A 25283-nucleotide genomic window follows, 5' to 3' on the forward strand; every position below is an offset into this window, starting at 1 on the left:
ATACATTTATCATTTCATCTTTTATTTTTTCTGCTTAAGGTTTCATCAAAAGCTTTAACATTTTTTCCCATATATGTGTTAATATTTGCATAATAGTCAATTGTAGGCTTTACCATAATTTACTTAACTAGATGCTTGGTTGAGCATTTGAGCTGTTGAAAGTGTTTTGCTATGAGGAAAATGAATGAGTCAGTGACTGAACATACCAGTGAGTTTCTGTTTGAGCTGTATGCATTAGGTAGTTGTGATGGTTAATGAAGTATGATGGTCCTACATAATGGTTGCTGTGTTTCTGTATCATTTTGTGGATGTGAGGGTAGATTGCATTAGATCCATTTTTTTACTCCCATTCAAATCTTGAATTTTTTTTTTTTTTTTCCATTAAGATACATATAATGGCCCTTCTTGGAAAGGAGTATTATTAGATCAACGGAAAGAAGTATTTTTAAGGCTCTTGATACATTAGTGCTAAATCACTTTCTAGATATTGTGCTTTTACCAGGGATGTATGAAGGTGCTTTTTCTTAGGGACAGCTAGAAAACAAAACAACAAAAATAAAAATCCTTAAACTAAATTCTGCACATGAAGTATACAAAGTTTGAATTATTTTTTTAAAATGTAGACCAGTTATTTGGTTCATTCTGCTGAGTTTGTTTTTCTATTCTGTAAAACAGGTGATTTGATGAAGAGTGCTGCCGGAGAGTTTGCAGATGATCCCTGCTCTTCCGTGAAGCGTGGCAACATGGTTCGGGCAGCTCGAGCTTTGCTCTCTGCTGTTACCCGGCTGCTTATTTTGGCTGACATGGCAGATGTCTACAAATTACTTGTTCAGCTGAAAGTTGTAAGTATAGGCCTATGTCTGTAATTTGTTCTATCACAGTGAGGCTGCTGCTGGCCATACTTAGTTCAACATTTCTTAGGATTTGGTTTGGTTTTGAACTTGGTTTACCTAAATGGACCAGGAATGTTTTTAATTTCCACTCACTCCTCTGTTCCAAGTGAACATCATACTGGCTCTGCTGTGAACCTGTGTTGTCTTTGTTCTAATAAAGAATTTGCAGAAAAGGTTTTGTTTTGACTCCTTCCCTTTTTGTGGTAGTGATTAAACATTTCCTTGTACCAGTTGAGTTCCAGAGTTGAGAAATCAAGATATGTTAAATTGTATCCTTTTAGATGGAAGTCACAATAATGCTGTCCTTCCCCACCTCCCATAAAACTCCCATGTAGTAGCTGCTCAAATGTTTGAGGGCCATGTAAATTGAAGAGGAAGTTTGGATTGCTATGTGAGTAGCTGTCGAAAGGAATAAAAAATTCTAGATCTTCTTTATGTACAGACTTCTATTGTTGAGAATTTTTCTTTTGGGGGTGTGTGTTTTATAGGTAGAAGACGGTATCTTGAAACTGAGGAATGCTGGCACTGAACAGGACTTGGGAATACAATATAAGGCCCTGAAACCTGAAGTGGATAAGCTGAACATTATGGCAGCCAAAAGACAACAGGTACAACCATGATTTGGGGATACATTTAAGTTGTTTATATTATTACCTAGTGGGAAAAATCGATTTTACCTAAGTTTTCAAAAGGTACCAATATCTCCCTCTGCTAATATAGTTCCATTAAAATATTTAGTTTATGGTGTGTCCTTTCAGTATTGTTAAAAAGTTAGTATTGAGTTGTATTCATGTTTTGCTCCTATTTTGATTCCTGTGAAAATTTTACTTTAGGTAGCTTAGCAGTTTGTGATAGTGTCTGGAGAAGTGATAGGCTTTCGTTCTGTGTGTTCAGGGATGAACTTGAGTTGGTGGTGGAGTTTAATTCAAACTTTTAAAAACCTTAAACTAGTCAAAACATATTGGAATTACTTCTATACCAGAAAGTACCTCCCCCTCCATATTTTGTAACTTTTAAAGTGTTTCTTACCATTCAAGTAGCTTTCATAGTGTTAGGAATTTGTGTTGTGTGGTATGTGGATCAGTGTTCTTATTTTTCCAGCCTTTGCTAGCCCTTTGGCATTTTGCTGTTGGGGTGCTTGAAGTCTTCCCTGTGCCCTTCCTGGATGCTGTGTGTTAGATGTGTGTTCCTTAGGGGGGATGCATGTGTCACCATCCAGCTCTTATAATTTCCATAGTCCTGGTCAAGCTTGTGCTATTCTTATTTTTAAAGAGCGCTGAGTAGATGAATTCTTATTTTTTTTTAAATTAATTAATTAATTTTTGGCTGTGTTGGGTCTTCATTGCTGCGTGCGGGCTTTCTCTAGTTGCGGCGAGCAGGGGCTACTCTTCGTTATGGTGCTCGGGCTTCTTTTGTTGCGGAGCACGGGCTCTAGGCGCATGGGCTTCAGTAGTTGTGCCACGCAGGCTCAGTAGTTGTGACTCATGGGCTTAGTTGCTCCGCAGCATGTGGGATCTTCCTGGACCAGGGCTCGAACCCGTGTCCCCTGCATTGGCAGGCGGATTCTTAACCACTGCGCCACCAGGGAAGTCCCAAGTTCTTACTATTGTTAGCCAATACCTGTATTGGTTAAAATATTTTATGTTGCAGTTTACAGAAAACCGAGCTCCAAAACTGCTTGAACATTGAGGGGTTTATATTCTCACTAATTAGAAGCCCCAAGTTAGGTTAAGTGACTTCAGGGTTGTTAAATTTAAAGGCTTTGCAGTATCATCAAGCATTCAGTTTCTTGACATTTTCCAGCATTTACCATCTTCAGTGTGCCTGGCACTGGATGGCTGTAGAAGCTCTAGGTATGACATTTGCACGCATCAATATGTCCAGTGAGAAAAAAAAGGACTGTTTCTTCCATATGTCTCTCGTTATAAGCAAATGATCTAGAAGCCTCTTAACAGATTCGCCCTAAATACGGATTGTATAACATACCCATTCCTTACTAATCATTGGTAAGAGGAAAGCAGTTAACTCTATCTGACTCAGAGTAATGAAGATCTGCCTTCTTGTCTGTGACAGTGGTAGCCTTCCTGAGAATAGGAACATTCAGCAAGAACTCTGACAGGCATGAGGAACATGGGGTCAATACTGTAAATGTCCAATATATGACAGCCTCAGATTTGGAGACTTCAGCTTTCATTTGGTTACATTTACATTAGTATAAAATTCTACCCCACAGGTTTGAGAGAATTAAATTAAAGAATGTGTGTGAAGTATTTAGTGCCAGACACTCAGTAGGCCCTCAGCAGTGGGCAGTTGGTGAATAGTAGTTATTGCTCATATTTTAAGCTGTAAGGTGTGATCAGACTGAATCTGTACATATGACACCCTGGTTTTACATTTCCAGTACTTAATATGACACTTGATAATATAGCTAGATTTGTTGTATTGCCTGAGTAATTTAGTTAGTGTAGGCTCAGTGTGCTTTTATCATTTGTCCTTGTGTTGACTTATGTTTCCATCACATAAATCACAAGTAGGTTTTTCTTTTTGAATTCTACAGGTTCTTATTAGGTATCCATTTTATACATATTAGTGTATATATGTCAATCCCAATCTCCCAATTCATCACACCACCCCCCACCACCCCGCCCCGCCACTTCCCCCCTTTGGTGTCCATACGTTTGTTCTCTACATCTGTGTCTCTATTTCTGCCCTGCAAACTGGTTCATCTGTACCATTTTTCTAGGTTCCACATATATGTGTTAATATATGATATTTGTTTTTCTCTTTCTGACTTACTTCACTCTGTATGACAGTCTCTAGATCCATCCACGTCTCTACAAATGACCCAATTTCGTTCCTTTTTATGGCTGAGTGATATCCCATTGTATATATGTACCACATCTTCTTTATTCATTCGTCTGTCGATGGGCATTTAGGTTGTTTCCATGACCTGGCTCTTGTAAACAGTGCTGCAATGAACATTGGGGTGCATGTGTCTTTTTGAATTATGGTTTTCTCTGGGTATATGCCCAGTAGTGGGATTGCTGGGTCATATGGTAATTCCATTTTTAGTTTTTTAAGGAGCATCCATACTGTTCTCCATAGTGGCTGTATCAATTTACATTCCCACCAGTAGTGCAAGAGAGTTTTTTTCTTTTTGCTGGGGCTGACTGATCCGAAGAAGAACTTGTTGTATGATAATATGGTAATGTTATAAATATGGCAAGCTGGCCAAATTATGTTCACAATTTATTTTACTTAACATTCTTGATATAAGTTCTCTTTTGAATATGTGAAATAAATGTTAGTTATATTTAAAAAATAAAGTTTGGTGAATAGTCTTACTGTCTTAAAACCTAGTCTGATTTTGACTTATGAAGACTTACTATTTTTTATTTTTGTGGTATGCGGGCCTCTCACTGTTGTGGCCTCTCCCGTTGCGGAGCACAGGCTCCGGACGCACAGGCTCAGCGGCCATGGCTCACGGGCCCAGCCGCTCCGCGGCATGTGGGATCTTCCCGGACCGGGGCACGAACCCATGTCCCCTGCATCGGCAGGCGGACTCTCAACCACTGCGCCACCAGGGAAGCCCCAAGACTTAATATTATTTGAGGAAAGTGAGAACATTTAGACTGACACTATTGCATATCTTTGCAAAATGGTGGAATAAGTAAATTGATGATGTTCTTGAGATAAACACAATAATAGTCCAGAATTTTGTATGCTACTGGAGAAACTTACTGGAAAGTAATGCTGCCTGAGTTTTAATTCTGTGTGCCATGAATCCATGAAGAGTTCCTTCACAATCCCTGATGTATTTAAAAAAAAAAAAAAGTAGTGAATTTCAAACATTTCCCAAATAAGATGTCATAAAAATCTTGAAATTATTAGTTAACATGCCAGATGATCTTCTGTTAGCACCTTCATGTCTGTTTTCTGCCCTTGGTCACCCTGCTCTCTGCCCCAGGGACCTGACCTGTCTGGACTGCATCCAGGGGCTTCTTTGCTCTCTGGCTTCTGGTTGGGTTGGCCACTGGGAGCGCTATTAGGAGATCAGAGGACAGTGAGGATAGGGTTTTATCCCTCCCTGCTGGTTGCCCTGGGTTGCTAAAAGTCATAGCCTCTCTTGGGTGGTATTCTCCCCACACCTCACTTCCTGGGTTCTGGTAACTGCTGCCTCGTTTTGTCTCTTTGGGCCTAAGTGCCCTAATAACCTGTGGTTTTCCTGAACTTTGCCCATACCTTTTGTAGCATAGTCCCTAAACCATCTTTGAATTGCCCAGCTTGATTTTACCATCTGTTTTCTGTGGGTATCTTTTTTTTTTTAATTAATTAATTAATTAATTTGTTTGCCTGCGTTGGGTCTTAGTTGTGGCACTCGGGCTCTCTAGTTGTGGTGCATAGACTTAGTTGCCCCGCGACATGTGGGATCTTCGTTCCCAGACCAGGGATTGAACGCGCGTCCCCTGCATTGGAAGGTGGATTCTTAACCATTGGGACCACCAGGGAAGTCCCTCTGCTGGTATCTTGAGTGATACATTTTAAAGTTTGTCTTGGGTTTGTAGTATGTCATGGTCATTTATAGTTTTCCTTGGACCTAATTCTTTAACCTTTAGCCTTAGCTTCCTACAGTAGAATTTGTTGAATAGGCTGGCTGTGGGTGCCTGTGTGCCTTCTGATCGTAAAGTGACTTTTTATAGGGCCTGGGCCTTGGTGTATATTTCTATAAACTAGTGCTGTTTTTGGGAATTAAACTCAACTCATTTTATCCTAAAGTACCAGCCTGGTGGAAATTTCATGCTCCCTTTTAGATACTGCCCATTGGCCTCCTTCAGTTACTGGTCACAATTTTGCACATGTGTTTTCTGGCAGAATTCCTCTACTGCTGTATGCTTAGTACCCTGGACTGTTTTCACCTTTGACCTTTCCTTCTCTTCCCAGGTGTGGTGTATAATAATTTACCTCCTCATCAAGCCTTTTATACTTGCAGGCAGCCCTAGTCCAGAAAAAGGGTGTTTCCTCAAGAGCAGTATTTGGATGTGATGTGTGTACTTGGATGCTTTAGCCTCCCTTGTACCATTTAAGCAACAGCCACCCAGTGAGGAAATGTTGAACCTTATGAGATATACAGGCACTCTGGGATTTACCTATTTGTCTCTAAGGTTTTTCTGGAACATGGCGTGGGGGTGAGGATGTTGCTGAAAATAATAATGAATAACTTTAAAAAGGTGTTTACTATGTGCTAAACACTGTAACAATTCCTTGATAAACGCGAATTTGTTTAATTTTTACAAAAACAGTATAAGGTAGATCCTATAATTGATCAGATATTAGTTTTTATACGTGAAGGAACTGTATGTAGCATAGAGAGGTTAAGTAATTTGGCATGGACATTCATCTAGTAAGTGGTGGAGCCAGGTTTTGAACCTAGGCTTGTCTGGCTCCAGAGGACAGGGATTTTGTTTAAACTGCTGCTGTAATCCCTAATGCCTAGAACATTGCCTGGATACAATAGTGTTCAATAAATATTTGTTTAACTAAAGAGAGAATAACCCATTTTGCTGTACTGCAGATCCATCCTGGAATGGGATTCTGTGTGTGACCATAATCTGTTACTTTCTTGGGCTAGAATATTATTTGCTGACTAGAAGTTTTGAATTTCTGTTAGGCTGCAGGCTCTTATTTGACTGTAAGGGTGAAATAGATGGTAGAGGTAAGGATCTGCCAGCATCCACCCTGGTTCCTGTGAAGAGGACTACCTCTGCCTTACATTGTCAGTTCTGCCTGCCCAATATGCTAAAGATGGAATACTTTGATGTTTACAATCTACCCACCCAGGTACATGAGTTTGTTGAAATAGGTTTGGTAAAAATGTTGTGCTTCTTACCTAGTCTGTGAACTCTTTCATGATTATTTTTCTGAAAGCCTGAACAGACAAATTGGTAATGGATAGTACTGCCACTGTTTTATGTGTAAATCACCTGTACTGGATGGGTTTGACCATGGGCCATTTCTTTAAGTATAGTCATTTGAATCCAAGAGAAGACACCTGATCAAAAGTATCTATGGGGACTTCCCTAGCTGTCCAGTGGTTAAGACTCTGTGGGGGGGTCACGGAGTTCGATCCCTGGTTGGGGAACTAAGATTCTGTATGCTGCGCGGTGTGGCCAAAAAAAAAAGTATCTATGGCTACAGTTTTATATTGTTAAGAGGGACATGAGAGGAAACTTGCACTTGAATTTCCAGGTCTTGGTTAGAAAGCGTTATGGATTGCTTAGAATTTAGCTTCTGTTTCTTGGTCACTGCATGTGATAGTTGGTTCAAATTATGTTGAAAGGGGTCATTTCCACTTTATGTTTTCTGTTTGTTCCTGAGTCTGTTTGAAATATAACTGGTTTGGTCAAATTGGTGAATCATGAAGGCTAAAGTAGACCAAGGAACTCTATAATTTTCTAAGTAATCTATTACACTGCTTAATAGCTCACTTTTTTTTCACTAATCTGGGTTACTTATCAGGACTATATATCTTGAAAAGAATTCTTATGATTGATCATTATTATAGTAAGTAGTGCTGCCTTGTGATCATGTCTATTTTCCTATCTTAACAAAACCTAGTTTCTTTGTCCTACGGCAAAAGCAATTCTAAAGAGAGAAAATAGAACACCTTAGCAGTTAGGACAAACGATGGTGGCTGTCATTTTCATCATAGATTAAAATATATCCCCCGTACTTGTAAAAGAAGTCTATCAAAGATACATTGTGATGAGGGCAAGACATTTAGAAAATGCCACACAGAACATGTACACTAGCTGCTTACGCATAATGGTGAGCCCTAGACGTTTGTCATAGTTGAAATGATCGTCGACTCTCTAAATCCATGGGGTCCTATTTCTGAGTATTGAACCTGATGTAGTCTTTGGAAAGGTAGGAGTTTATCATACCAGGCCAGGCAGTGGCTTTAGGAAAGTCAGATGTTGAATAGTAATTTTGGCACCTATTATAACTTTAGGTGACCACAAGTGTCTTTGCTAACCTTTACAAGAGGCTGTACTGATATCTAGGTTATAGATACTTAGGAAGAATGCCAAAATTGATTGCAAAACATTTTATAAAACAAAGGACATTATTAAGTGCTTAAAAGGCAAATGCCTCCTTAGAAAACTTAAAAGTCCCTGAGGTTGTGGTGAGGGCAAGACATTTAGACAATGCCATACAGAACACATGCACCAGCTGTTTAAGCGTAATGGTGAGCCTCAACCCCCTGTCATAGCTTGAGTCTTGAAATGATCACTGATTCTCAAAATCCACAGGGTTCTGTTTATGAATATTTAGCCTAATGTATGGTGCTACAGGGCATTTGGAGTGCTGTGTGCTATTGCTTGCAAATTCAGATTACAAATGAGAAAAGAATTCTAGGAGGAAAAGTAAGCTGTCATATTATACAAGGTTTGAATAAAGATGCAAACCTAAAACATATAGTGAAATGAAGTTTCAGGAAAAGGGAGGAGGTTTGGTGTTCTAAAGCTTAATCAGGAACTCATTTAGAAAGATGAGCCATTAAACAGCTGTCAGACTTTAAGTTGAGTAATTGACTTTGGCCTTTCTAAGTCAGTTTTCTCTTACTGTTTGTACATGTAATACTCATTTTAAAAACATTAAAATTTGTACTCTAGGATTCAGTTGGTGACATTAACATTGAAATTCTAGGATCACACGTAAAATAGAGTTGGAACAGTTGGTGGTCATTTATGGTTATCACTTATATTTCTCTTCTGTGGTGGCAGTCCACATTTACTGAAGACTTAGTTTTCTCTGAGTAATTGCAGTAACATAGGGGTACCAGAAATACCCCCTTTCCATCTTGCTTATTATTGGTATCACTTAATTATCACTTAGCATATTCACCCAGTTTACCAAGTAGATGCTGGTAGTTGAAACCATGTTAGGAACCTCAAATCCTTTTAACTCTGAATTATAATTATGGGGTAGAGGAAATTGAAAAAGGACAGTTTCACCTAAGACTACATGTCTATAGAGTATTACAGTGAAATACAAACCTTTTGGATTAAAGGCATGGAGTCCATGAGCCTCAGCTTTATGCCTTAATAATCCGGGTCCTAAGGTGGTCTCTGGGATATGGGAGGGGAGATGTTCTGTACTTGGGAGAACAGCCTGCCACGTCCTCACCTGGCTGGTTTGCGTAGTTTGTGTAAACTTGTGGTATGCCATCCCAAATTTCATAAAAATCTTTCAGTGAACTTTTATAAGTTAATGAAAAATAAATCCTCTTAATAAGTTTTACTGTGTTTAAATGTGTCTCTGATTTTTCTATTTTGGTTGGAATAGGTACATCCATCTTTATAAAGTTGTAATCAAGATGCTAGTCAGTTTTATGTTTTGTTTTTTATTTAGTGCTGTTCTAGATGCTTTACATGCATTGTTCCATTTAATCCTCAAGACAATTGTAAGAGGTAATATTATTGCTCCTATTTTACAGAAGGTGAAACTGAGGATGGAGAGTTTAAATAGGATCATAATAGTAAAAATTAGAGCTGGAGATTCAAATTCAGGTCTGTGTGTTTTGGAAAAGTTTGAACTCTTACCTACTAAGCCATACTGCCTCCTTTGTGATGAACTTTCAAGCCAGGCTGTTAATGAAAATATTGTCTAATTAGTAGAAATTCTAACTTTTCAGAATTCACTGACAAGTTTTTATGAGTAGAACCCATATTCTTGTTTTACTCTTGTAGGAACTGAAAGATATGGGCCATCGTGATCAGATGGCTGCAGCCAGAGGAATCCTGCAGAAAAACATTCCAATCCTCTATACTGCATCCCAGGCATGCCTCCAGCACCCTGATGTCGCAGCCTATAAGGCCAACAGAGACCTGATATATAAGCAGCTGCAGCAGGCGGTCACAGGCATTTCTAATGCCGCCCAGGCTACTGCATCAGATGATGCCTCCCAGCACCAGGGTGGAGGAGGAGGAGAACTGGCATATGCCCTCAATAACTTTGATGTAAGTTATACTTGGGAGGAGACTACAGGCTCTTGACCATCCCTCAAAGTTAACAGATTTCTGGGGAAATGTGATCAAGGTTTCTCATGAAAGCTCAATTTCTCCTTAGATTTGTAGCCTAAGTTGAAAGAGATTTTATGAAGCATCAGTCTACTTGACCTTGACTTGGCCTAAAGCATTTTATCTTTTCTTCCCCCTCCCCTTCCTCTTCCTCTTCCCCTTCCCTTCTCTTTTCATTTTTAGTTTTAATCTTCTGAATTCTTTTATGCAACTTGTGTTTCCTATGAGGTCATTCTTTGGTGAAGATATGAATTTGGTTCATTTCAATCAAGACTTTAACCTTCTGGTAGATATGAAGTTATGGGAGATACAGAGGCAAAGTGCACTTAGGCTCTGCCCTCCAGGGGCTCACAGTCAGTGAGAGATACAGACACATCGTAAGTGACTCCGGCAGAAGTGCTGTCATCTTAATCTGACTTGTCTGCCTAGATACACTTCTCTTCTCAATGACTAAATAATAGACAAAATTTAATCAAGTAGAAGCAAATTTAGGATTAAAATACTTCCTTAGCATGATGCCATATAATTACCTTTTATAGATGATGCCCCAGATCTGTTCTGTGTATATATTCTGTGTATACACTATCCTATGTATCAACTTTAATCTTAATTTTTGGGGGTGTGTTTTATGGTTTTAAATTCCTACCCACAATGCCTCATGGCTTCCAGTAGATGGCAGCAGTTTAAGATTTTTTTAAAAGTGGTTTTTTTTCTGTTTGTTTTTTTAAACCAACTGTTATGTTATTATTTTTTTCAATTAACATAAGGGAAAATTGCCTTCCAGGTGACCAGCATCCTTTCATTAGCAGGAGTGCTTTGAGGTATAGAATCAATATAATGGAGTGCATTTTAACAGTTTTTTCTGGTCTTTACTTTTCTTTCCTTTGTCTCACCCCTTTACTTTGTCTTGGGTAAAGACAGTATTAAGCCTAAAGACCATGATGTTAGAACTGAATTTTTACCCTGGAGCCTTAAACATTAAATGACTTTATGGCAAACTCTTAAGATATATCTTACAATTAACTGGCACTGTTGTTTTTTCCCTTCAAATTTGGTAGTATTAGGTACTGCCCCCTTCAAGGCAGTACAGATTACATTTTGCCCTAAGTTGAGTGATGTCTATCAGAGGTCACTTAACCTCTTAAGGCTACAGTGAAACTTCATTCATAAAATGACAGGGTTGGACTAAACGGTTACAGGTCTGTTGAAGTTCTATGACTCTATGTTAAAATTCTTTGACCATTCATTCTTCATTCCTGTTGGTCATTGTGAAGAAGATGTTATATATTCAGTTTTGACCAGAGAAATACTGCAGTAACTTAATCTGGTAAAAAAATAATCAGCTAAAGTGTAGGTTAATAATAAACCGAAGGAATTGTATGTTTAATTTTGAAACTGACGGTTCTTTGGAAGGGAAAGAAGACGTGTACTTATTGGAAAAGGGCAAGCTTTTTTTAGAGAAAAAACTTGGCATTTAAACTGAGATCAATAAGAGCATAGTTCGTATAAAGAAAAATTAAAGGCAAAATATTTGTACAGACATTTATTGGGGTAAGGATAAATTGTATCAAGTGGAGAAGTTTGAGGAAGGCCAGTAGATCTTGTCCTGGGGGTGTTGATGTTTGACCTAGTACCTATAGCTTACTTGTGACCTGAGCTCACTCATCAGTGGTAAAGCTGGATTTAAGTGGAGTCAGGGGAGTGAAGGGAAGACAGAGGAAGGATTTATTCTTTTGCGGGCAATTGTATCTCAGAGAGTGGCTTTGTTGGGACAGGTTGCTGTCATCTCTTACAGAGTACCTGGAGGTCTTTCAGCAAAGAAAGTCTCTAGTTTGGAATTAACAGGATAAATTTGAGACTGAATTGTTTATAAGCTTTAATGAAAGATATGAAGAAAATTGAAATTGATTATAAACTCATTACTTTCTGAAACTTTGAAGACAGAAGTCAGTGTTTTGTTTTTATTTATTTTTTGTGGTGAAACAGTTCTGCTAACGTCGTGTAGCAGTTTTATACTCAGTACATAGAAAAGAACAAGAGTGCTAATGTTTATTTTCCTTGTAATTCTCATTTGGTAACTTACTGTTACTGCATAGGCTGACCTTTAGGTGTTCAGATTAAGTAATGTGAACATGATTTTTAGGCCGACATATTTCTGTTTGCATTTGTGGTATTGTACCTTATTCAGGCCCCATTCCGCTGGATAGTATTGCTTCCAGCGTCTTCTTTGAGAAGTAATCCACCATAGGCCAACTTGTGTGGGATGCCCCTCATCTGCCAAGAAGTATAACTTTGTTTCAGGCATTGGAATTTTTATGTTATATTTTGGTGTTCCTAATCAACACTTTCCTCACCTTCTTGAATATTGGAGGGAATAGAGATTACACTAGCATTCAATAATGCTTCCTTTGCAGAAACAAATCATTGTGGACCCCCTGAGCTTCAGCGAGGAGCGCTTTAGGCCTTCCCTGGAGGAGCGCCTGGAAAGCATCATTAGTGGGGCTGCCCTGATGGCTGATTCATCCTGCACACGTGATGACCGGCGTGAGAGAATCGTGGCAGAGTGTAATGCTGTCCGCCAGGCCTTGCAGGACCTGCTCTCGGAGTACATGGGCAACGTGAGTAAGAGGAATTTTCTATAGCAGATGTTGGATCTGAGGTGTTTTTCAGAACTTTTCTTTGAAGTAACAGGAGTTTTCCATAATAATTGTTGGGTCTTAACTATACATGTTAAGAGGTCTTTTAACTATGCATGTTTTAACTATACATGTCAAATATGTTTTAACTATATATGTCAAATATGTTTTTAGCTTCTTGACTCTTGGGTGGAGTAAAATTTTTCAAGGAATGGATAAATGGCTTTCTGTAGTGCCCCCTTTCTGCCCAACATTTTGGCATGAAAAATTTTAAACTTACAGAAATAATATAATGAACACCCATCCACCCTTTATCTAGATTCACCAATTAACATGTAAATACATGTGCATGTTTGTGTGTATAAATATATGCATGTATATGTATATATACACATATACAACCTTTTTTATTTTTATGAAACATTTGACAGTAAGTTGTGGACATTGTATTGCTTCACCTCTAAATATTTCAGCATGTGTCTACTAGGGATAGTAACCTTCAATACCCCTAAAATTCCATTATCACATGTAGGTGGCCATCTAATTTTGGGCAAAATGGAATGCTGAAAATATTCATAGTTGATGAAGTTATTTGAATGAGCCATGTGCAGTGCTATAAGAGTAAGTAATTGCCAAGTAGAGGTGTATTAGGTGAACTGAGTAGTGTTTTTTAATTTTTAAGGTTTGTGTTTAAAAACCAGTGCTGTGAAATTGGATACCTGACAATTTTTTTGCCGTAGAAAATACTGTTATCTGTTGATTTCTTTTCTGTATTGTTAATGTCTTCTTTTTTCCTTCCCTGATACTTCTTTCATTCCAGTTATTTAATGCTGGTTTAGGGTTAGTGTAGTTTAGACCTTGTACTCAGTATTTTACTGTGGCAAAGAAGGAATAAATTAAATAAAAATTATATAAAATCATTGTAAAGGGAAGAAGGACAATGCAAATTAGTTCTCACTAGTGATTTTTCCCTATTTAATAGTTTTCACGAAAAGATCTTTGGTACTTTCTCATTTGTTCATTTGCCATACATCTTGTTTGTTCACTTATATTCTTATATAAGTGAACATATAATGGTGAGTCATGATGGAATTCCTAGGGTGAAGATGAATGCTTTCCTGTGTTTATCTTGTTTCTACCATATTGTAAAATTAGTGAAGCATATTGAATTTTTTTAAGCCATTGCCATGTTTTGATCGTATGCAGTCTACCTCAGAAAAATGAGATTAGAGGCTTAGTTAAATCAAATGGAAAAAGCGGTTGATAAGTCACAGTGAAAATGTGGGACACATTTAAAAATGCATATATAAGCCTGAAAATCAGAAAATATAAAAAAATGAATAATTTGAAGACTGGCTCAGGAAAACAAAGACTCATGGCATGTATGTGAATCAGTTATTTACTATCGTGTGCTGAAGTGGTACAAAAGTGTCCAATGCAGTTATGATTGGGAAACCACTTTAAAAACAGCCTTTGTGGGGAAGAGTATGTGATAAATCTGTTCTCATTCCTCCATACTAGAGTTTCCTAACCAGTCTAAAAGATATTTCTTGAGTCTTGGAGTTGGTCAGATCTTGGACTAGCCATCTCTGATCATGAGGTACCTCCTAGATTCTCCCCAGAATGCCAGACAAATAGTACTTTCTATTTTGTGCCATGGATGTAAGTAATGGTGGGAGATACTCATTTATACTGAAGATAAGGAGACCATAACAGCACTCTTACATAACATTTTATTATGTAAGTGAAAACTAGAACAGTGATTGATGTCAGGCTGAAATTTAAGGATTATGGTGGGGGTTTTGAAAGAAATTCAGTATTCAGAAATATATTTTAGAAGATGACTTCTGAACACATTTCTCCTAAAGATAAAAATATTTAGTTTCCTTGAATTGACTCACATAACAGTGATCAGGCTGTGTCCTGTCAAAAAGTGATGGAGTAAGGATAAAGGGGGAGGGCAGTGAAGCACATTTGAAGAAAGCTTAGAATGGTAAAAGGGTCTGCAAGAAGCAGAATCAACTAGGGATAGATTTTTGCTTATTTATGAAGCATTCAAGAACATTTAGAACCTCCAGTGACAGTCAGAACTTAACCGGCAGTATCTTCCTGTCACTCAGTTCATATTGAGTATGTGTCATCTGCAGAGTAGTGTGCTGGCACTGTGTAAGAGGAGGAATGAGGCACTGATCCCTCCCTTCTGAAACATACAGCATCTCTACAGAACATTTATTGGGAGTACCATCATAGGTACTACTAAAATACCATGGGGATTGCAAGAAGGATGAGATTATTTCTAGCTGGAATGTAGTATTTATTTTATAATCATTGTACTGAGCTTTACCTTGATTTTAAAAAAATGATTCACTTTAAGTTTTGATTATTTCTTTTGAAAAATATTAGATAAATAATTATGGTATGTGGACCAGTCTGGATTAATTAAAACTGGTTCAGTACTTAGAACTTTGTTGACAGAGTGGTAAAATCCAGAAAGGTTCACGTATTTTTACTTTTTTTCATTTCCTGGGTTCTCTCAGTCACGTCATGATTTTTATAGATACATACTTTTAAAAAAATCTTGTAGTTTCTTGAGCCTTCCTTCTTCATCCTGTGTTGCCACTTATCAAGTTACATTGGTGTTTCCTCTAAGGCAATGATTCTTTTTTTTTTTAAATTTAATAAAGTTTTATTTTCCAGAATGTACAGTTGGTGGGATAAGGCAATGATTCTTAACTTTGGATGCACATTAGAATCCCTGGGTTTGTGCCCCGGTCCGGGAGGATCCCACATGCCGTGGAGCGGCTGGGCCCGTGAGCCATGGCCGCTGAGCCTGCACGTCCGGAGCCTGTGCTCCGCAACGGGAGAGACCACAACAGTGAGAGGCCCACGTACCGCAAAAAAAAAAAAAAAAAAATCCCTGGGTGGCTTCCCTGGTGGCGCAGTGGTTAAGAATCCGCCTGCCAATGCAGGACACACGGGTTCAAGCCCTGGTCCGGGAAGATCCCACATGCCGCGGAGCAGCTAAGCCCGTGCGCCACAACTGCTGAGCCTGTGCTCTAGAGCCTGCGTGCTGCAGCTACCAAAGCCCGCGTGCCTAGAGCCGGTGCTCCGCAACAAGAGAAGCCACTGCAATGAGAAGCCTGCTCACCGCAATTAGAGAAAGCCACCTGCGGCAACGAAGACCCAACGCAGCCAAAAAAAAAAAAAAAAAAAGAAGCTTTTTCTGAAAAAGAAACTTTTAGAAATCCTGATGTCTAGGTTGTACCCAAATTAAGTCAGAATCACCAAATTGAGTTCCAGGCATCAGTATTTTTAAAAGTTCCCCAGGAGATTCCAATGTGCAGTTAAGGTGGAGAAAGTGCTACGATGGTTTATTGCATTTGTCCTTTTCTGTCTCCACTGCTGTTGTCTTATTCCAGGCTGTATTCACTTTCTCCACTTCAGTTTGTTCTGCATGCTCAGGCCAGTCTGAGCTCATGCCTTCAGTAGGACATTGTTCATTGTGTTATTGAAATTCCCTTCCTACTTGTTTAAACCTAACCTGCCCTTCCTTCAAGGCCCACATTTCCCCCCCATCTCTTTGCTGAAGGCCATTTCAGACTACACCATTCTACATTATTTCTTTGTAGCTTGAAGTTTTGCACTCAATTGTTTACTTCCTTGAATCGTTGCTCAATTGTATTTCCTATATCCATGTGATTTCTGCAACTAGGTTTTAAGCTTTTGAAAGATGGGAACTATTTAAAAAATATTCTTTCAGGGTCTAGTATAATGGTAGTAGAGATACTCAATAGGTGCTTGCTTAATGAACTCATGGTGAATTGGGAGAATGGATAAAGTGAATAGTTTGGGATATTCGTGGTACTAGGGATATATTAGTGGAAAAAACAAAGATCCTTGCCCTTATTGACCTTACATTCTAGAGGGTTATGGGGGAGGAGGCCATGGGTGATCTACCCTTACTTCCTGTAGCTCTTTCGGTATACAGATGACATTTTTGGAAAAAATTAATGCTCTGAAATAAGCAGTGAATGGAAGTGATATGTTAGATCATAGGGTGAGGGCCAAACTCCCTTTTAAAGGCTCCAAGGGCCAGGAGGCCAGCAGCCTTAATGCTTCTACTTGCATTGTAGTTTGAAGAGTTAGAGATAGATAGTCTTAGATCTATCGCTAACTTACTGTATGATGCTCTAAGAGATACTGATGTTAAGGGTAATGCATTTGACCCCTACTTACTTAAACATTATGGAAATGCTTCAGATGTCTGACAGCAGAGGGTTTTTGACCGTTCAGTGGATCTTTGTTTCACAAATGACTTCCAGCTTTCCTTGAAATGAAATGTAGTTATTGTGGTTATGTTTAATTTGTTCTTGCTCTATCAGCCTAAGGTTACTCTGCCTATGAGGATTCTAGAGAAAGAAAAACAGTTTGGATGGGTTTAAAAGTGAATGGATTGAAAAAAAAAAAAAAAAGTGAATGGATTGGACTTCCCTGGTGGTCCAGTGGTTAAGACCCCACACTTCTACTTCAGGGGTTGCAGGTTCAATCCCTGGTTGGGGAAGTTCCACGTGTTGCGGGGTGCGGCCAAAAAAAAAAAAAAAAGTGAATGGATTGAAATTAAAGTGAAATGTAATTGAATTTGAAAAAAGTTATTGCCACTTTGTTTATTTTTTTGTAGTTGAAAATCATACATGTGCATTAAATTATTGACCCACCATTACTATTAACATTTAGGTATATGTATTTCCAGTTTGTCCCCATTCTTGTATGCAGAGTGTTTTTAAATTTTAAAATAGTTTTAACCCTCTTAATGTTCTCCACATAGACACAAAATATCCGTATAACATTCAAACTATTAGGTTAATGGTGCAACAACATGGGTGGACCTGGAGGACATTATGCTGAGTGAAATAAGCCAGACACAGAGGACAAATCCTGTATGATCCACTTCCATGAGGTTCCCAGAGTTGTCAAATTCATAGAGACAGAAAGGAGAATGGGGGTGCCAGGCGCTGGGGGAGATGGGAATGTGGAGTTACTGTTTAATGGGGACAGAATTTCAGTTTGAGAAAGTGAAAAGTTCTGGAGACGGATGTGGTGATGGTTGCACAATAATGTGAATGTTCTTGAGACCTATGAGCTATATGCTTAATATTGGTTAAGATGGTAAATGTTATGTTATACGATAAACATAGTAAAAAAAATAACGAACAAAATTATAAAACAAACAATTAGGTTAATGGGTTAAAACAAACTACTAGTTTAATAGGTTAAACTTTCTGTTTCTTAAATGTGTAGTTGCCTTTGGAGCCCAGTTCTGTGTTATAATACTCTGAAGATAGTATTTCAATGCCATTGAAAAGTCTCCTTCTGAAGAACCCTGTACTTGGTACAGCCGAATTCTTTCTTTCACACTCTTCATTCTGCTAAGAGATATGCTGATCCTTAATGTGGTCCTTTCTCCCTTTGTTAGGGCATGTGCTGTGAGTTTTTCCCAGTACTGCAGTAGAATTTATTGGGACCAAACTTATTTGTCTCTTTTATCACACTCACATTCCCCTCAAAAAACAAATGAACAAAACTCTCCACTTTAACCCCCCTCCCCCTGACTCCAATCTGAAAACTCTTAACACAGTGTTTGAAACATAAATGACCCTCAGTCTTAAATGAATTCCATTTGGTTTTGACCTGAGCAATCTTGTCCAGCAGTTCATGGTCATATGCTGACTGACTAGAATTAGAATTTATAATTGGTGAGAAGAAACACATGCCTTGGGCTTGAGTAGCTTTAGCTCTGTTCCATCCAGTGTGGTAGCCAGTGGCTATTGAGCACTTAATAGGTGACAGGTCCAATTTGAGATGTGCTGTGAGTGTAAACTATATACCAGATTTCCAAGACTTACTGCACTGAAAAAGCTGTAAATATCTCAGTAATATCTCATTGATAATATTTTGGATATATCGGGTTAAATAAAATCTGTTCTTAGTTTTTACGTGTTTCTTTTTACTTATGGCTACTAGAAAGTTTTAAATTATATATGTAGTTTTTGTTTCTTGCTTGTATTATATTTCTCTTGGATAATTCTGACTACTGGGTAACCAACCAGCTAAGGGGAGTAGATAAGAGTTGAGCATCAACTTTTTCCTTTTTTAAAAAAATTAATTTATTGAGCTAGCTGTGCTGTGTCTTAGTTGTGGCACGCGGGATCTCCATTGCTGCATGTGGGATCTTTAGTTGCAGTGTGTGGGATCTAGTTCCCTGACCAGGGATCGAACCCCGGCCCCCTGCATTGGGAGCACGGAGTCTTAGCCACTGGACCACCAGGGAAGTCCCAACTTCCTCCTTCAGTGTCCAGAATGGTAACTTACATAGTAGCTATTGTAGCTTGTATTTTCTATACCTTAAACTAGTTTTAGGCAGAAAAAAATTGGTACAGCTTAGGACCAGGTGAGGATGATGTTGCTTAAGGTTAAATATTATCTTTGCTCTTGCCCAGAAACGTTGGAGGTTGTAGGATCCTAAGAGAGTAATGAAGTAACTGGACATTTTTTGTATTGGACTGGGCCTATATTTGAGGGGTTTGATTATGTTAGCATATCAGGTATAAAATTTTTATCTGTTTGGATAATAGATATGGAATATATGAATAAGGGGCAGTTAATGTTCACTCTCAAAGATATATTGTTATTGCAGTGAGGGGAAGCACTTAATCTAGATGCTAATCTCTTCTCAGTTTTGCAAATGCTTTCCTGGAACCACTTTTGCGGAGCCAAAGCTTCCAAGCCTTTGAAGGACTCCTTCGAAGAGCTTGTTAACTGCATTATTTTGTGGCTGCATTTTATTATTTTCAAAATTAGAATAGGTTAACTTTTTTCTGATTATAAAGTTCTCTGTTCATTATATATCACCATTTTCGGTATATAGCATTCCAGAGTTCATTCTATGTGTGTATGTACACATTTATCTGTTCTTACTGTTTCTTCTTTTTTTGACAACAGAAATAAGGATTGTCTTTACTATTATACTGCTTACCATATACTAGCCATTGTGCTGAGAGACATACATTATTACCTGTTTGACTTCCATAATAACCCTATTGAATTGTTACTTGCTCAAAAATACTCAGTCATATAGCTGAGATTTGAACTCAGATCCCTGCGACCTGAAAATCTGAATGCTTACTACTTTTATCATAGTGTATCTTTGTAAGTCAGCAAATACGATTTTACATCATCATCCATTCATAATCATGGGTTTTTTCACTGTATAGCTTTATAAATGAAATTTATTACTGAAATTTATTAATGAAGTTAAATACTTCACACTAAATAAGGTAAACCCAGGTCTGGTATAGCTGCTTGAAGTGAGCTGAACAAGAAAAGAAAGCTTTTTTAGAGTATTCTCCCAGGCTAGACTCTCTGGAGTTACTTGAGTGTCATAGATGTTTCAGTTGGCTCTGTGATGTGCAGCTACAGGGCCTGAGTTTTGTTATATGATATGCTATGATTTTCATCTTTGTGTGAACCCTTGGGTTTCCTGCAGTAGACTGTTTTTTTTTGCGGTATGCGGGCCTCTCCCGTTGCAGAGAACAGGCTCCGGAAGCGCAGGCTCAGCGGCCATGGCTCACAGGCCTAGCCGCTCCGCAGCATGTGGGATCCTCCCGGACCGGGGCACGAACCCATGTCCCCTGCATCGGCAGGCGGACTCTCAACCACTGCGCCACGAGGGAAGCCCCTGCAGTAGACTCTTGCCTGTATTGCTAATCCATAGTTCTGTAGCTATATGATTTTATTGATTTGTTAGTGTAAGCTTTTCGGTGAGCTGCCTAGCATATTTGGAGAATTTAGGTATAAATAGATGTTTCATTGAATGCAGAATTCAAGCATGTTTAGGACTTAGTCCTCTTGATGTTAGCATTTATTTAATTTGGAAAGCTTCTTTGTCAAAAATTGTGTGATTTTCTTGTGGTGTGAGATGAGAGGTTTAAGAGAACTTCTTAAGTCTGAGGAGGACATCTCACCCTAGTTATATTTTATGTTGCTTTTTAAGAGGCCCGAGGTGCTTCCTGTATATGCCACTCTGGCATTATGGATTGCAGTATTTAACAGGCAAGTTCCTAACCTTTTATATGCAGAAAGATGCATGTTTATATATTAGATAAAATGGTGCTGGCTTAATGGAACAGTAGTAGAGCGGTCTCTAGAAATCAGGATGATAGGGCAGACCCCGAAGCCTGCCCAGTGTCAGGCTGCAGATGCATCAGGTTTTAGCCTACAGGAGACTGCTGTTAGACTGTCGTTGGTATTAGTTTATACTTTTTAGATGTCAGGCGGGCTTGAAGAGCTTTTATATCTAAAAAATGTGTCTAAATTAAACGGTAGTAATAATCTCTAAATATATCAGAATATTAGTAATTATCACTGGGTGGTGGGGTAATAGGCAATATGAATTTTCTTCTGTAGTTCCTCCCACATTTTTGGCAATGTTTCTTATGGTCATTATGACACAGGTTTAGAAATAAACTTAGACCCTTAGTTTTATGTGTCATGGATTTTTAGGTTTTGTTCATAATCATATACTGTGCTTATTTCCAAAGTACTATTAATATGAGAACACTGAAGATTTTTCACGTTAATAAGGTGATTCGTCTTTGAGGTAATGATTCATTCAGGACTAGTTTGAAGTGGTGAATTGTCTGGGAGGGTTTTTTGTTTACTACAGTATATACTTCTAGAAAGTCTTGGTCAAAACAGAGTCAGTTACCTCTGTGTGATAGTACTTGCATTATCCTTTTCTTGAACTATTTGCCAGTGATTTTTGACCATGGAAATATAGAATTATAAATTTTAGAATTTGGAAGTGACATTAGTTATCATAGTGTAAGGTTGACAAATTAAACTTCTTTGGTAAAGTCTTGCCTGCCATCTGTTTTTGTAAATTTAATTGGAACATAGCCATGCCCATTTGTTTACTTACAATCTATGACTGCTTTTCCACTGCAGTCGTGTAGTTGAGTAGTTGTGACAGAGATGGAATGGCCCCCAAAGCCCAGAATATTTGAAATCTGGCCCTTTACAGAAGTTTGCCAAGCCTTAATCTAGTCCAGCCAACTAATTTTTTTTTCAGCTGATTTTTTGAAGGTTTTGAAATACAAACTCAATTTCTCTTAACGGATGTGAGATTATTTAGGTTATATATTTCTTCTTAGATAAATTTTGGAAGTTTGTGGCTTTTAAGGAATTGGTCCATTTTATCCAGTTAGTCAAGTTTTATATGCAAAAGTTGTTTGTAGCATTCTCTTATTATCCTTTTAGTGTTTGTGGGGAGTCTGTAGCCATATTCTCTAATTCATTTCTAGTGTTGGTAATTTGTATCTGCCTCCTTTATTTTCTTTGCCAGTCTGGCTATAGGTTTATCAATTCTGTTGATCCTTTGAAAGAACCAGCTTTTTTTGGTTTCATAGATTTTTCTGTTATTTTCAATTTCACTGATTTCTGTTCTTCATTGTTTCTTCTGTTTCCTTTAGGTTTATTTTGTTCTTCTTTTTCTAATTTCTTGAGGTGGGAAATTAGGTTATTGGCTTGGGCTCTTTCCTCTTTTTAAATGTAAAGATTTAGGGCAGATTTCCATATAAACCCTGCTTTGTCTCCATCCCATAAATTTCAATATTTTGTATTTTCATTTTTGTTTAGTTCAAAATATTTAAAAATTTTCCTTGAGTCTTCCTCTTTGACCAGTGGATTATATGGAAGTACAGTATGTTGTTTAATTTCCAAGTATATGGAGATTTTCTTGTTAAATTTCTGTTATTGATTTCTAGTTTAATTCAAGTTCAATTTGGTCAGAGAACATACTTTGCATGATTCCAGTTTTTTAAATTGTTTATTGAGATTTGTTTTATGACCCAGTGGTGCTATCTTTGTGATGTTCTGTCTGCACTTGGCTATGTGTTTTGGCTGTTGTTGGATGGAGTGTTCTATAAATGTCAGTTAGATCCAGTTGGTTGATGGCATTGGTTGATTGAACTGGTTCAGTACTTCTATACCTTGATTGCTTATTTATTTGTTTGTTTATTTAGGGTCTGCTTGTTCTAATAGTTACTGAGACAGTTATAGCCCTGTCTGCCAACTGTAATTGTGGATCTGGCTCTTTCTCATTTCAGTTCTCAGATTGCTACTTTATGTATTCTCTCCAGGGTTTTTAGTTGCATTCAGTAGGATAGACAGGGTGGAAAATGTTTACCCCATCTTAACCAGAGCTAAAACCAACCACCTATTTTCAAAACAGCCTGAAACTAGAGGTAACTTGGCTATGATCATACCCAGGTAAGAATAGTTAAGATTAGAATTAAGCCTTCTGATTATCAGTCCAGAGCTCCTTCTGATGGTCCTCATCATACATGATGCCATGGATGGTGGACAGTAATGCTTACATCGAATAGGCATCGTTAAAGCTTGATCAAGTAGCCTCCCCCTGAGCTGCTTTCTCAGCTGTAAAACAGGGTCATTAATAGCTTCCCCTCTACCTGACTTTGTTAGAGGGCACAGAGAACCACTCAAGACCAAGCAAAATGAAGAAAATGGGATAATGGGTGGTGGTAATGCAAAAAATGCCTTGAGACAAAAGAGCATTAAATGATGTGTAGCCAAGAACAAGGTGAACAGGGATCTGGATAGGCAGTGACCAAGGCTGCTCTCCTGTCTCTTGTAGCAGATTCTTCTCAGCTCTGTGTGAGAGCTCCATTCCTTGCTCTGTCTATAGCAAAGAGCCAAAGCAGCAGTCTCCACCCACAAGTCTGCATGATCTTGTAGTCAAGCATTTAATCACAGCTGACAGAGGATCTCCCCCGCCACCCATCATTTGAGTGTGGAAAGGGAAGGGGATACCATGTTTGACTTGAACATAAAACTAGAAAGTGCTATAAATACATGCAAATTGGTATCGTTTTAGGAAATTAATAATATACTTCCTTCTTTCTCATTTATTCTTTTTACCTTTGGCAGAGTTGTCATATGTTGATAATAAATTGATTCTTTTAAAATAGTGTCATTGTTTAAATGTAGCAAAATAGGCATTTTGTTTATAAAATAAACCTGTTTATCTAGAATGCCCATATGTGACAGACATGTAAAATTAGAAGCTTATCAATCATAACTTTCTACCCTAATATTTTCTGTCCATTGATCTTAAAAATTTTTTTTTTAAAAATTGGGTGTTTTAGAGGACTTAAGGTAGTTAATAAAACTCCTTGAGTTTCCAAACTATCTTTGCCAGACAGGTATAGCCCTGGCTGCCAGGAAATTTTCTCTTCTGTGATTTCAGGCCTGCTCTGTTGAAAATTACTATGGTTTTCATATTTCTTAGTCATAAAATTAGAAGGGTTAATTTAAAGTCTATGGAATGTGATATTTTTCTTCTCTGAGCAAATACCCTTATTTTTTCTGTTTATTTTATCTGTGTTCACATCTGATGACTGCTAAATAAGTACTTGACAGTCACTCAATAACTTATTTATTTTAAAGTGGAATATTCAGGGGCTTCCCTGGTGGCACGGTGTTTGGGAGTCTGCCTGCCGATGCAGGGGATACGGGTTCGTGCCCCGGTCCGGGAGGGTCCCACATGCCACAGAGCGGCTGGGTCCGTGAGCCACGGCCGCTGAGCCTGTGCTCCGCAATGGGAGAGGCCACAACAGTGAGAGGCCCGCGTACCACAAAATAAATAAATAAATAAATAGGTAGATAGATAGATAGATAGGAATATTCAATATTTAGAACCAGAGACTGCTGAGAACTGATTTTGTTTGGTCATTCTCTGAAAATGGCATAGGACCTTTTCATAATGGTATGATTTGGAGATATACTATTAAGGAAGACATTGCATTTGAGTTGCTTTATGCTAAAATAATATCTAGTCAGTAAATTGTCTTACAAGGATTATTTTCAGATGTGTTGGAATGATTGGCCTCTTGGTTTTACTCCAGTTGCAGATATTCTAACTTTGGGATTTATAATTTGCAGTTTGTAATAGTCTACCGTATAGAATGCAGTGTGGCATCTGATTTCAAGGCTTCCCTGATAATTGTCCTTTAAATTTAACTCCGGAGCATACTTGTCCTGAATTAATTCTCCCTGCTTTGAGGGAGAATTATTGGTTTTGCAGACTCAAATAAGAAACTCATCTTCTAGGAATAAAAAGATTTATGTTTTGACTTGGCCTTGTTCTTGTGTCTATATGAACATTGCTTATTATTCCCTGGTGTAAAATAACCTGCAATATTTTATAAGAAAAATCGTAAGTATTTGACCAGTGATACCCAACTGTAATCTTTAAAGCTCATAACAATAAATTCACTTGTTGCTGGGAAGTAGACCTATTTGTTTATGTTGCTTTTTTTTTTGGCTGCATTGGGTCTTCGTTCGTTGCTGCGCGTGGGCTTTCTCTAGTTGGCGGCAAGTGGGGGCTACTCTTCGTTGCAGTGCGTGGGCTTCTCATTGCAGTGGCTTCTCGTTGCAGAGCACGGGCTCTAGGTGCTCGGGCTTCAGTAGTTGCAGCTTGTGGGCTCAGTAGTTGTGACACACGGGCTTCAGTAGTTGTGGCACGCAGGCTCAGTCGTTGTCGTGTGCAGGCTCAGTAGTTGTGGTGCACGGGCTTAGTTGCTCCGCGGCATGTGGGA

The 25283-nt window shown here is 38.3% G+C and overlaps 1 protein-coding gene across 5 annotated transcripts in view; it reads left to right on the forward strand.

Moving 5' to 3' along the window:
• The window catches only part of CTNNA1 (catenin alpha 1), a 171538-nt gene that overhangs the window by 56655 nt on the left and 89600 nt on the right, over positions 1-25283 (forward strand). For 4 of the 5 annotated variants that reach the window (XM_065874270.1, XM_065874271.1, XM_065874273.1 and 1 more), the window contains 4 exons: positions 676-842; positions 1382-1501; positions 9644-9913; positions 12388-12591. In XM_065874270.1, coding sequence (XP_065730342.1) covers positions 676-842; positions 1382-1501; positions 9644-9913; positions 12388-12591 — 761 coding nt within the window. The remainder of the gene's footprint in view (positions 1-675; positions 843-1381; positions 1502-9643; positions 9914-12387; positions 12592-25283) is intronic. The other variant, XM_065874272.1, reaches the window with a different exon arrangement.

Source organism: Phocoena phocoena, chromosome 3, assembly GCF_963924675.1.
Source record: "Phocoena phocoena chromosome 3, mPhoPho1.1, whole genome shotgun sequence".
Taxonomy (NCBI): domain Eukaryota; kingdom Metazoa; phylum Chordata; class Mammalia; order Artiodactyla; family Phocoenidae; genus Phocoena; species Phocoena phocoena.